This window comes from Budorcas taxicolor, unplaced genomic scaffold (assembly GCF_023091745.1).
Source record: "Budorcas taxicolor isolate Tak-1 unplaced genomic scaffold, Takin1.1 scaffold411, whole genome shotgun sequence".
Classification (NCBI taxonomy): domain Eukaryota; kingdom Metazoa; phylum Chordata; class Mammalia; order Artiodactyla; family Bovidae; genus Budorcas; species Budorcas taxicolor.
The window spans coordinates 4,209-16,424 of NW_026292345.1; the positions used below are offsets into that span (position 1 = coordinate 4,209).

A 12,216-nucleotide genomic window follows, 5' to 3' on the forward strand; every position below is an offset into this window, starting at 1 on the left:
AGAATTTTTTCCCCTTTTATTCAAATTAACCTAAATGCAACCCAAAGAGAATCATCAATTAACTCATTCTAGGAAACTATAGCAGAAATCACTGTCCCCAAATTATTACTCCCCTTTCTTTTTTTTCAATGATTGAATAGTATACCATAACACCACATTTCATTTATCCATTAATAGTTTTTTAAATAAATTTTTAAAAATTGACATTTTTGGCTGTGCTGGGTCTTTGTTGCTGCATGGGCTTTTCTCTAGTTGCAGTGAGGGGGGCTACTCTCTAGCTGTGATGTGCAGGCATCTTAATTGTTAAGTGACTTCTCTTGTTGCAGAGCATGGGTTCTAGGGTATGCAGGAATAGTAGTTGCGGCTCCTGGGTTCTAGAGCACAGGCTCAATAATTGTGGTGCGTGGACTTATTTGTTCAACAGCATGTGAGATCTTCCTAGACCAGGGATTGAACCCATGTCTCCTGCATTGACAGGTGGATTCTTTACCACTGAGCCACCAGGGAAGCCCTATCTATCGATAGTTGATAAACATTTGGGTTGTTTCCCACTTCTTGGCTATTATGAATAATGCTACCCTGAACATTCATGTATAAGCTTTGGTGCAGAGAGATCTTTTCAATTCTCTTGTGTTTACACTAGGAAGGAGTTGCTGGGTCATTTGATAACTTTATGTTTAATATTTTGAAGAGCTGCCAAACTATTTTCCACAGTGCTATGCCATTTTACATCCCCACCAGCAGTATATGAAGAGAGTCTTTGGTTTTAGCTGGGCATACTAAGCCTGGGAAAAGGTCAATTTTGTAGCTTCCCACATATCTGTGTGTGGCCATAAGAGTAAGTTCTGGCTTTGGAGATGGAATGTAAGAAGAAGAAGTATGTACACTTTCTGGGGGAAGCATGGCCCCTGCTGGTTTATTCAACCTGCTGGTTTGGAAGGTAGACTTAATGACCAGAATGCCAGCAGCCATCTTGGGCCATGGAGTGACTTTGGGAAGGGAAGCTGGAGGACAGGATCGAAGGAATCAGTGACTGATACTGTGGAAGGCCATGCCACCACCTCTAGACTTCTTAAGTACTTAAGAGAAATAAAGTTCTATGGTGTTTGACACCATAATCTTTTTCTTATTAGTTACAGCCATATTTAACTCTATTGATACCTCACTGAGCAAATTTTCATTGAAAGCCAATTATAAATCAAGTCCTAAGCTTGGTGTTGAAGAAATAAAGATGTGTGAAGTAAGTCCTGAGAAAATAAAAGCAATCAGAAAAGAGCTCCTCCATTTTTCTCCATTTAATCTACCAACCTACTGTCTTATCTGTCAACCTGAATGCTCTATCCCTGCTTCTATTCCCCCCATGGGTGACTAGGTTCCCACTCCTTTTTGTCTGCTCAAGGATTGTGTTCCTGCAATTATCTCTCCACCCTTCTGTATCTTCCATTTCCCCTGTTCCACTGGTTCATCCTCATCAGTGTACATAAAACCTAAGAAATACAGTCTTCTCATCTCTCCGTTTCTCCCAGACCTTTATGTTTTCTCTAAGCAAACAGGAGTTAGGTTTCTGTCAGTTGCAACTGAGAAAGTCCTGACTAATACAGGACACATAGATAGTTGCCTATGGAAACAACACTTGTACTTTTCCCCATTGGTCTTCAATGGGTAAAAAGATTGAAGCTCCGTAGAGTTCAGCTGTCTCACCCCAGAGGACATGGCAACTCTAAATTGTCCATTTCTCTACTTCCTGTCAGCAGCCTCACAGCTGTCCAGGGATCTCAGATACAGCTGGGTGGATGTTTGCAGTCTACCCTCACAAGGGGTTAATAGGGGCAGATACTTATAACAAAAAATGTCTCTTGTTTACATAAAAACTCCTCTTACATAGTTTTGTACAGATTAACTATTTAAGAGGAGAATCCTTGGCTTCAGAATTTACATGAGAATCACAAAGAAGGCAGTAAAATAAGTGGGAGACACAGTGCTTAACATCGAGCAGCCTATATTTATTACATGAATGAATAACTGGATAAATTAATGGAATTAATTAAACAGTTACAAATGTGTTGTATTTCCAGGTTGGTTTTATAACTCAGTTGTTTTGAATTTGGGATGCATTTTCCCGTAGAAACAATTTTATAAATGGTACTTAAGTGCCAAGAAATCCCACTAAGGCTGTTTAGCCCATAATGTAGCAATAAAACATAGAAAAGTAATGGCATCATGTAAGAACACAGTTTAAACAATCTTGAATACTGGTGTTTCAGGAAAAGTAACTTTAATCAAGAGATGAGGGGTGCATGAAAAATGTTGTGGTAATTCCCAATGGAACTTCTGAGACCTTTCAAGTATTCTGTTCCCTTTTTATACCTATTTCAAATAAAAATGCATGCAATATCTCTCCCTTGATACACTCTTGTACTATTCTTATCTTCAGGACTTTTAGTGTTTGTTTGGTAGGCAGTTAACAACTGTTGTGTTTCCAATTGAATGGAAGGGTAGAAACAAAAAGCAAGATGGAAGGTTAAGGGAAATTCTTCTTAATTGGAAAGGAGTTGGAAGAAATGAGTGTGCTATAAATAGCAAATTTGTATTTGTTATTATGTGTCTCAGTATTCAGAATAGAGGGAAGGTGATAGAGACTCACTATTTATAGACAGAGTAAGACCTGCATATTAGAAAGAAAAGGCCCTACCAAGTAAGTCATGCTGGATGACAATAAAGTCACATCAGATGACAGTCAAGACTCAGAGGAGGTAGCAATCTTTGGTGCCAGGAAGGGAGAAGAAAGTGTTTGAGTCTGACCTTGTGGAAAAGGATTTCAGTCACAAAAGAGTTGGGAGGGGGTATGCAGTGAAATTAACTGAATGATGTGCATGAGGGCTAAGCAGCTTGAGTCGTGTCCGACCCTTTGCCACCCTATGTACCGGATCCTGCCAGGCTCCTCTGTCCATGGGATTCTCCAGGAAAGAACACTGGAGTGGGTTGCCATGCCCTACCTGTAGGGGATCTTCCAGACCCGTGGATCCAACCAGCATCTCTTACACCTCCTGCATTGGCAGGTGGGTTCTTTACCACTAGCGCTGAATACTTGATAGAAAATATAGGAAAAGGAAGAAACATGGTATGAGCGTGATTCTATTCAACAAGAAGAAAGAATATGGTGGGGAAATGTTGGTGGATGATTTCCCCATGGAGCCTACACCATGGCTCAGGAAAGGTTAATGCTGTCTAGAGCCAGACAGGGAATAATGGGCTTGGAGTTTTCAAGTGATCAGGCAGAACATCACTGGCTTTTCAGAGGTGTTTGCAATTCAGACTGTGCCTTAATATACCTAGGTGTTTCTATAAAACACAGAATTTGTATTTTTTTAAAAAGTCATATTCTGCTTGCCTTTTTTGTTTGTTGGTTTGGTTTTGGTGTTTTTGTTTGTCTGTTTTTGGTGATATGTCCTATTACAAAAATCTTAGATTCCTAAAGGAGGAGATTCTGAAACCCTTGCCTTTGGTATAAGAAGATACCAAGTTTCATTTGCCAGTATTCACCATCACCTCCTCTTCCCTCTTTCTCTTCTTCCTCTAGCTTCCATTAACTGACTCTGACCAAATCATTCTTAGGGTCCCTTAAAAAAAAATCTCTAAATGACAACACTGAACTAGATCATCTACCCTAAAAACTTAATTAGGACATTTTCCAAAATGATAAAACATAGCAGTTCACGAGGATGAGACCTAACCATATTAACCAAATAGCTGTGGTTTCCCAAAAGGTTACTACTAAATACCACAAATGATTCAGTTACCTACTTTTTTTTCCCCTAGAACTAGCTCACCTCTCTGCTCTCAGAGCTGTCCCGAGGGCACTGAGATTTTTCTAGAAAAAGTGGTACGGGGAGCTTAAGATTTTCACACAGCACTTCACAGATTTTCAAAACCTATCGGTTGTTAATCTCCTTTACTCAAAAAGTCTGGGTACCACAAGCAGATAAAACCTTATCTTTGCGCTCTTGTGGCTTAGCTGGTAAAGAATCTGCCTGCAACGCGAGAGACCTGAGTTTGATCCCAACCCAGGAGAAGGCAAAGGCTACCCACTCCAGTGTTCTGGCCTGGAGAATTCCAAGGACTGAATAGTCCATGGGGTCGCAGAGTCAGACATTACTGAGCGACTTTCACTCACTTCCGCTCTTGAGTTCCCCCTCCTGGGCTTTAGATGCATTCACGAGCTTAAGCTTAAGCTGCTGCTGCTGCTGCTGCTGCTGCTGCTAAGTCGCTTCAGTCGTGTCCGACTCTGTGCGACCCCGGAGACGGCGGCCCCACCAGGCTCCCCGGTCCCTGGGATTCTCCAGGCAAGAACACTGGGGTGGGTTGCCATTTTCTTCTCCAATGCATGAAAGTGAAAAGTGAAAGTGAAGTCGCTCAGTCGTGTCTGACTAGTAGCGACCCCATGGACTGCAGCCCACCAGGCTCCTCTGTCCATGGGATTTTCCAGGCAAGAGTACTGGAGCGGGCTGCCATTGCCTTCCCCGACGAGCCCTCACACTCTACTCGCTCTCTGGGAGCCGGGCGGGGTATGCGGTTTCCCGCGAGAGAAGGGCTCTGGCGGAAGAGGCGGCCGCCACACTTCCGGTGGCCGCGTAGGGCGCTCGCCACACTTCCTGTTGATCCTGCTCAGCTGAGGGCTGGGCTGAGAGGAGGGCCGGCGGGCGGACGGCGGCGGCCACTGGCCAGGCGTGGGCGCGCGCGGGGCCACCCAGGGCACAGAGCAGACGCTCGTCGCCTGAGCCTGGAGCACCCTCGACTGCCGTGCCATCCGCTCTCCGTCCTTCCATCCGGCCCTCGGCTCTCCGCGCGGCACCATGCCCGCTGTGGACAAGCTCTTGCTAGAGGAGGCGTTGCAGGACAGCCCCCAGGTACCTCCCGCCGCCAGGGTCCCCCTCGCCCGAGGGCTTGAGGCCGAGGAGGCCCTTCCAGCCTCGGGGTGGAGGCGGGGAGTACGCCGGGCCACCTTGGGGGCAAGGAGGGGCCGGGTCCCGGCCCAGAGTCCTGAACCCGGGATGCTCCGGGACATGGCATCCCTCAGGCAGAGCTGGAGACACCGGGAAAGCAACTCTCAGTCTTTGTGTCCCGAGCCCTTTCCAAACTCAATTGAAACTGGGGCTGCTTGGCCTACACCTGGGCTCCACTGCTTACTAGCCGAGCGCCCCGGGCAGATAATCTTTTTCTGCCTCAGTTTCGTCATCTGTAAGATAGGGATAATAATTGTACCTGCCTTCTAGAGTTGTTAGAATTAAAGAAATGCCTGTAAAGTTGTTAGCGAGTAATGTCTGGCACAGAATAAGAAAGAAATCAGTCTTATTACTGCTGCTGATATGCTGGGACCTGGTGGATTTAGGGCCAGAGTGAGAGGCAGAGAGCCTCGACCTCTTTCCCAGCGGTGCCAGACCTCCCCTTGGCCCTATTTTCCCATTTGTGAAGAGGAAATTGTAATAATACAATACCTCTCTCATTTGTCGCAGAGGGAAACTTCATTAGCACTCCCGAGATGAGATTCAAGTCCTTTGAGCTCTGCAGAAAGCTGGTGTGTAAATATAGTGAGTGCAGAAGGACTTTAGTTCCTAAATCAGTACACCTTTCCCCAGGGAAGCTGTGTTCACCTTCATTAACGTTTCCCCAGCTTCTTATTTACCCTAGTGGCTCTGCGTCCCTGGGTTATATAAGTAAGGCTCTTTATTGCCTAGTATCTCAACTCTTAAAAAATGGGAATAAGATTTTAAGAGGAAACTGTTTTCCTCTCACAGCTTCCCTTGGCTTTTTACTTCCTTTCGATTTGCTTCTTAATGTAGTTGGGCCTCCTGGAGATGATCCTTTGAAGAACTTACCCACTCTGCATTTCTCCACTTCGGGCTTAGTAATCGAAGGACTCTGAGCTTAGAAACTTGTGCCCATTTCTTTGCGATCTTCCTTACATAGTCAAGAAATCGTAAGGAAGCCGTGATTTATTATTTTTTTTAATTGGCATCCTCAGGTCTGATTGACTTTTTCAAAGACTGCTTTGAAGTCTCTGCACTTCTGGCATTTTGATGGGACAAAAGCCCTTGGTAGAAGGCATTTTGTCCATCCTCAGACTTGTTATGTGGGATCTGAAGATAATAAAGTGGGATTTGTATCATTTTGAACAAGGATTTCCACTTGCTTTGTAGTTGGAGAAACTGAGATGCAAAGATACATTGCTTTCCTAATGGAGCATGGTGATGGCTGAGCCAGATTAGAGAGGCTGCACTAACTGAATCTCAGTGTTGCCCTCACTGAGGAGTTAATATTTGGAATTTTTGGCTCTCACCTCTGTGAATATGCACTAGTTCTGAGTGTTTTCAGGATGTACTCAGCTATCAGGCAGGCTAAAGAGGACTGACAAGCAAGTTGGGACACCTGGGTCCTAATTGTGGCTCTAACATTAACTCATCATTTGATTTGGGTGAATTCCTCATCCCTGTCCTGTGACTGGGGCTTCCCAGGTGGCACAGTGATAAAAAACACACGTGCCAATGCAGGAGACACAAGAGACCCGGTTCAAACCCTGAATCAGGAAGATACCCCTGATGGAGGAAATGGCAACCCGCTCCAGTATTCTTGCCTGGGAAATCCCATGGACAGAGCAGCCTAGTGGGCTCCACGGAGTTGCAAAGAGTTGGGCATGACCGAGCGGCAGCACGAGCCCAGTCATGTGACTGGGTCGGTTTTTCCCATCTGCAGAATGAGGAGCAGATGATCTTTAAGGGGCTTAAAGTTTTATCATGCTTGAGGAAGAAGAGGTATGGAGGCCTTGTCATTCGTCTTTAGGGTTCCTCTTTATGTGATGAATTTGTCATTGCTTTTGAGATGTGAATGCCACTTACAAGGGTTCTTAGTGAGGTTTGAAAGGAAGCTAACTTCTAGGACGATCTCTGATAACCATCAAAGTATAGTGTTCTTGTGTGGGGCCTGTGCCTAATGCAGCTTTCCTCCCAAGAGGTCCATAGACTTATAATTGGAAAGAATCTAATCCAACTCCTTTGTTTTATCTATAAAGAATAAAAACCACAGCAAACACCTGTATCATATATGCATTTTATGTGCCAGGCACTGTTCTCAATACTTTACATATGTTAACTCATCTAATCCAACAATCTTTTGAAGTAGGTCGTCTATTAAAATTACCAAGGAGCAGAGAAGTTAAGTAATTTGCCCCCAAGATTATACATTAGAGTATAAGAGCCAGGATTGGAATTCAGGCAGTCTGCCTATGTTGTTGAAGTTAGCCCAGCCACCTAGCACCTGGCTTTTCTGTCATCGGTGACCTAGAATATTTCACTAAAAGGAAGCATTCTTAAGAAACCATCTATTGTTTGTTTCCTCTTGTTTTATGTGGAGTATTTATGAGGGTTACTCCAGTAACCTGGTTGCATAGGATTCGTTAATGAACACAGAAGCTTTTATGTTTAAACTCAGTGACCCAAGAGGAGCTGAATAACAGTTCATTGACCTTAGATACATCTGTTCACGTCCTTTTTTCTTTATAGTTCACAGCCCTGCACAATGTATAAGACTAGTTGATGAGTGTACATGTATTATCTCTGGTTCAGTTCAGTCGCTCAGTCATGTCCGACTCTTTGCAACCCCTTGGACGGCAGCATGCCAGGCTTCCCTGTCCATCACCAACTCCCAGAGCTTATTCACACTCATGTCAGTTGAGTCAGTGATGCCATCCAACCATCTCATCCTCTGTCATTCTGTTCTCCTCCTGCCTTCAATCTTTCCTAGCATCAGGGTCTTTCTAAGGAGTCAGTTCTTCCCATCAGGTGGCCAAAGTATTGGAGCTTCAGCATCAGTCCTTCCAGTAAATGTTCAGGACTGATTTCCTTTAGGACTGATTGGTTTGATCTCCTTGCAGTCTAAGGGACTCTCAAGAGTCTTCTCCAACGCCACAGTTGAAAAGCATCAATTCTTCAGCGCTCAGCTTTCTTTATAGTCCAACCCTCACATCCATACACGACTACTGGAAAAACCATACATAGCCTTGACTAGATGGACCTTTGTCAGCAAAGTAATGTCTTTGCTTTTTAATATGCTGTCTAGGTTGGTCATAACTTTCCTTCCAAGGAGTAAGCGTCTTTTATTTTCATGGCTGCAGTCACCATTTGCAATGATTTTGGAGGCCCCCAAATAAAGTATCTCTCTGTTTCCACTGTTTTCCCATCTATTTGCCATGAAGTGATAGGACCGGATACCATGATCTTCATTTTCTGAATGTTGAGTTTGAAGCCAACTTTTTCACTCTCCTCTTTCACTTTCATCACTTTCATCTTTAGTTCTTTGCTTTCTGCCATAAGGGTGGTGTCATTGGGTGGTTATTGATATTTCTCTCGGCAATCTTGATTCCAACTTGTGCTTCTCCAGCCCAACATTTCGAATGATGTACTCTGTATATAAGTTAATAAGCAGGGTGATGATATACAGCCTTGATGTCCTCCTTTCCCCATTTGGAACCAGTCTGTTGTTCCATGTCCAGCTGTAACCGTTGCTTCTTGACCTGCATACAGATTTCTCAGGAGGCAGGTGAGGTGGTCTGGTATTCCCATCTCTTCAAGAATTTTCTACAGTTTGTTGTGATCCACACAATCAAAGGCTTTGGCCTAGTCAATAAAGCAGAAGTAGATGTTTTTCTGGAACTCACTTGCTTTCTCAATGATCCAGTGGATGTTCACAATTTGATCTCTGCTATATGAGCAACAGAAAGTTTTAGGGATTAAGATACTTGTCTCTGTTGCTGTTTGGGAGCCTCTGATCCTGGCTGTTCTGTGCTAAGTCACTTCAGTCGTGTCTGACTCTTAGCAACCTTACGGACTGTAGCCCGCCAGGCTCCTCTGTCCATGGAATTCTCCAGGCAAGAATACTGGAGTGGGTTGCCATTCCATTCTGCAGGGGTTCTTCCTGACCCAGGGATTGAACTTGTGTCTCCTTTGTCTCCTGCATTGGCAGGCGGGTTCTTTACCACTAGAGCCACCTGGGAAGTCCCCTGCTCCTGGCTAAGTGCTGGTAAATGCTGGAATGTAATGACAAATAAGATAAGAGTGCCTGCCCTCTGCTGGTTCACAGTCTGTTCTGGGAGACAGATAAGGAGAGCAGCAGTTCCTGCACTGTGTGAATACTACTGTGATAGGAACACAAATGCAACTTTGAGCTGCTGCAGCTTGCCCTTCTCCAGGGGCTCTTCTTTTTCCGTATGTGGTGTGCTTTTGATATAAAGTGAAGCGCTGTTGCTTGCTGTTTTGTTATGGTGTTTGTTTCCTTTGCAGTTGGCACAACTGAAGCACAGACAATGTTAAGACTAAGTTCTGAGATTATGCAGTGAGAGGTCCAACTGGGAAACCAGGCCTTTTTTAGCTCAGGCAAGATGCATCAGAACATTACCTAGTGGTTTTGTCTTCATTGTGGAAGACTTTTGTCCTGCTATACTCTTTGTTTATAATACATTTTTATTTCAGTAGACTTGGTTCTCAGGGCAATGGCACCCGACTCCAGTACTCTTGCCTGGAAAATCCTATGGACAGAGGAGCCTGGTAGGCTGCAGTCCATGAGGTTGCGAAGAGTCGGACACGACTGAGTGACTTCCCTTTAACTTTTCACTTTCATGCATTGGAGAAGGAAATGGCAACCCACTCCAGTGTTCTTGCCTGGAGAATCCCAGGGACGGAGGAGCCTGATGGGCTGCTGTCTGTGGGGTCACACAGAGTCGGACACGACTGAAGTGACTTAGCAGCAGCAGCAGACTTGGTTCTACTGAGACATTTCTGTCCCTCTCCCATAATATGGGAATAAGAGTTTTGTTTTTACCTTAGATATAATATGTAGTATTTATACTTGTATATATTATATGTGATAAATATTGAAACATTTTAAATATATATAAAATATACACATACGTGTGTATAAATTTTATAATCACAGCTATTGAAGTTGTGCCATTATATAATTAGATGCTGTTTTTAGGTGTGAAAAATGTTTAGGACTATTTTATTAGATTACACTTGGTTTCTTTATTGTAAGATAGAAGGTAGTGTGGAGCTAAGGCTAAGGTGTTTGGTTTTGTTCTTCTATCCAGGCATACTCTTGAAAGTACAGAGTAGTAGAGAAAGGATGGAATTTAAATCTTGATCCAGCAGGTGACTCAGCCTCTCTGAGCTTGTGTTTCAGCCTGTGTAAAATCACAATAAAATACTTGCTTAATTCTTATGAAGAATAAGTAACGTACGTAAAGTATCAATATCTCCATGCTTGCTTGTTACAGTAACTCCATAAAGGATTGCTGTCATTGTCCTTATAATTATATGCAACAGTGTCCTCTGGATTTTTTGGTAGAACTTTCCAGCAACTAGTGTACCTTTGACTGGTCCTATTCCTTCTTCATATCTCAGAACATTCCTGTTGTTCCATGTATAAGTTTAAACAGATAAGAGAGCTGATAAATGTGGATATTAAAACAGTGTCTGAGATAGCTGGGTATTTTTTTTCAAGGATGATCGTGGCCTCGTGCAGTTAGAAAGGGAAGATAGGAATGTTTTTGTCAGTTTTAATGAGTATCATGATAAACATGTTCAGGATATAAAAAAAAGATTTGTGATGTAGTTTTGGCTGTTATCACAGGTAAGAGCGTGATAGTAGGATGACCAAAGAGAAGCCAGCTCCAGACAGCTGCATCCTGCCTCCAGACAGGATGGGGGGCTGTGGGCCAAGGAGCATGCCCATTGACGAGACCCACCTTTGCTGGGTGATGGGTGCAGACTCCTGTGGTGGGAAAAAGGTTGGCCATTGGTGCCAGCCTGACTTGGGTTTACATTGCAGCCCTGCTGCTTCCCAGTTGTGGGAGGTTTCTTAACCTTGATGAGCCTCAGTTTTATCATCTGTAAAATGGGTTAGTTTAACTGTGGTATCTAATAAAGTTGGTGGAAGGATTAGATGAAGCAGTATTTAGTGCTTGACACAGTGTCTGATACATAGGACATACAGAGTAAATGGTAGTTTTTCGTTTTCTTTCTGCTCTCTTTGTGGAGGATATTTATACAAGCCCTCTCATTTCATCCTACAGCTCATTTTCCATTCTGTTTTGTTTCTAAGAGTTTTAAAAACAGTAAGTAAGATTCAGCTAAATGGTTGTGAGTAGTGTTTTAAAAAATTAAATAGCCTCGATCTAGTTGTATCACTCTTTCTTTCTCTTAGACATACTGTTATAGCAAAGAAAGGAGCCCGAACCATAAGGAACATTGAAGAACTCCGTCATCATTGACGCCATGAGTACCGGAAAGGTCTCTCCTATTAGCTGATGTTTATGTCAGTAGTTAACTGTGTAGATAATGTTGCCGTAGTGTTGAAATGAAATCATGCGTGTGAAGCCAATGTGTAATAAGCAACTGACATTCATTATCTGCTTCGTGATCACTATCCTCTGCTGCCACTATGTGTTAGACACTGGTAGGCACCTTAAGTACTTTTTCTACTTCTAGTGCTACCTGCAGATTAGTGTTAGGGCCTGAACCTGGACCCAGGACTGACATGGTCCCAAGGGGATCGCAGAGCCTTTGAGAGGCCCCAGTAGACTATAAGCTTCTGGAGAACAGAGTTGGTTCTGATCACCACTGAATCTCAATTCCCATCACAGTGTTTCATCCAGTATTGGATGAAGGCCGAAGTATATACATGAATGAATGACTCCAGAGTAATAGACTAGTCACTGTAGGTTCCAAAAACATCTTTTAGCAATCTTTTTTTCAAATAGTATATTTGAAAGAGATATAATAAAGAATTCTAAACCAATGTTTTTCACCTACTCATTGACATCCAGTGATGGATTAAGAGATCCAGTGGGTCACAGCCATGATTTTTGTTTTATTTGTTCTGATCCTTCTGTTGATAGGAATTGGTACTGAAGAGTTTATTGGTTTCAGAGAAGGTATTTTTAGCCATAAAGACCTCAGGCAAAGCCAGGATAATATATACTGCTGTGAAGTGCCCCAGAGTTTGTCAACAAAATCAAAGGTCAGACAATTCAAATGCCTGGATTTCTCTTCTAGTTTATTGGGGGATGCTTTTGGGTCAGTTATTGTTCTCTTGCCCAAGATAAGTTAGAAAAAGAAAGAAGGAATTGAAATTAATTTGCAGGGAAATTATGCACCTTAATGGATT

At 43.3% G+C, this 12,216-nt stretch overlaps 1 protein-coding gene across 2 annotated transcripts in view; it reads left to right on the plus strand.

Moving 5' to 3' along the window:
* Window positions 1-4,715: 4,715 nt before the first annotated feature.
* LOC128071380 (DCC-interacting protein 13-beta) overlaps window positions 4,716-12,216 on the plus strand; it is a 55,271-nt gene continuing 47,770 nt past the window's right edge. For both annotated transcript variants that reach the window (XM_052664265.1, XM_052664266.1), the window contains exon 1: window positions 4,716-4,907. In XM_052664265.1, the coding sequence (XP_052520225.1) occupies window positions 4,854-4,907 (54 nt within the window). In that variant the 5' untranslated portion in view covers window positions 4,716-4,853. The remainder of the gene's footprint in view (window positions 4,908-12,216) is intronic.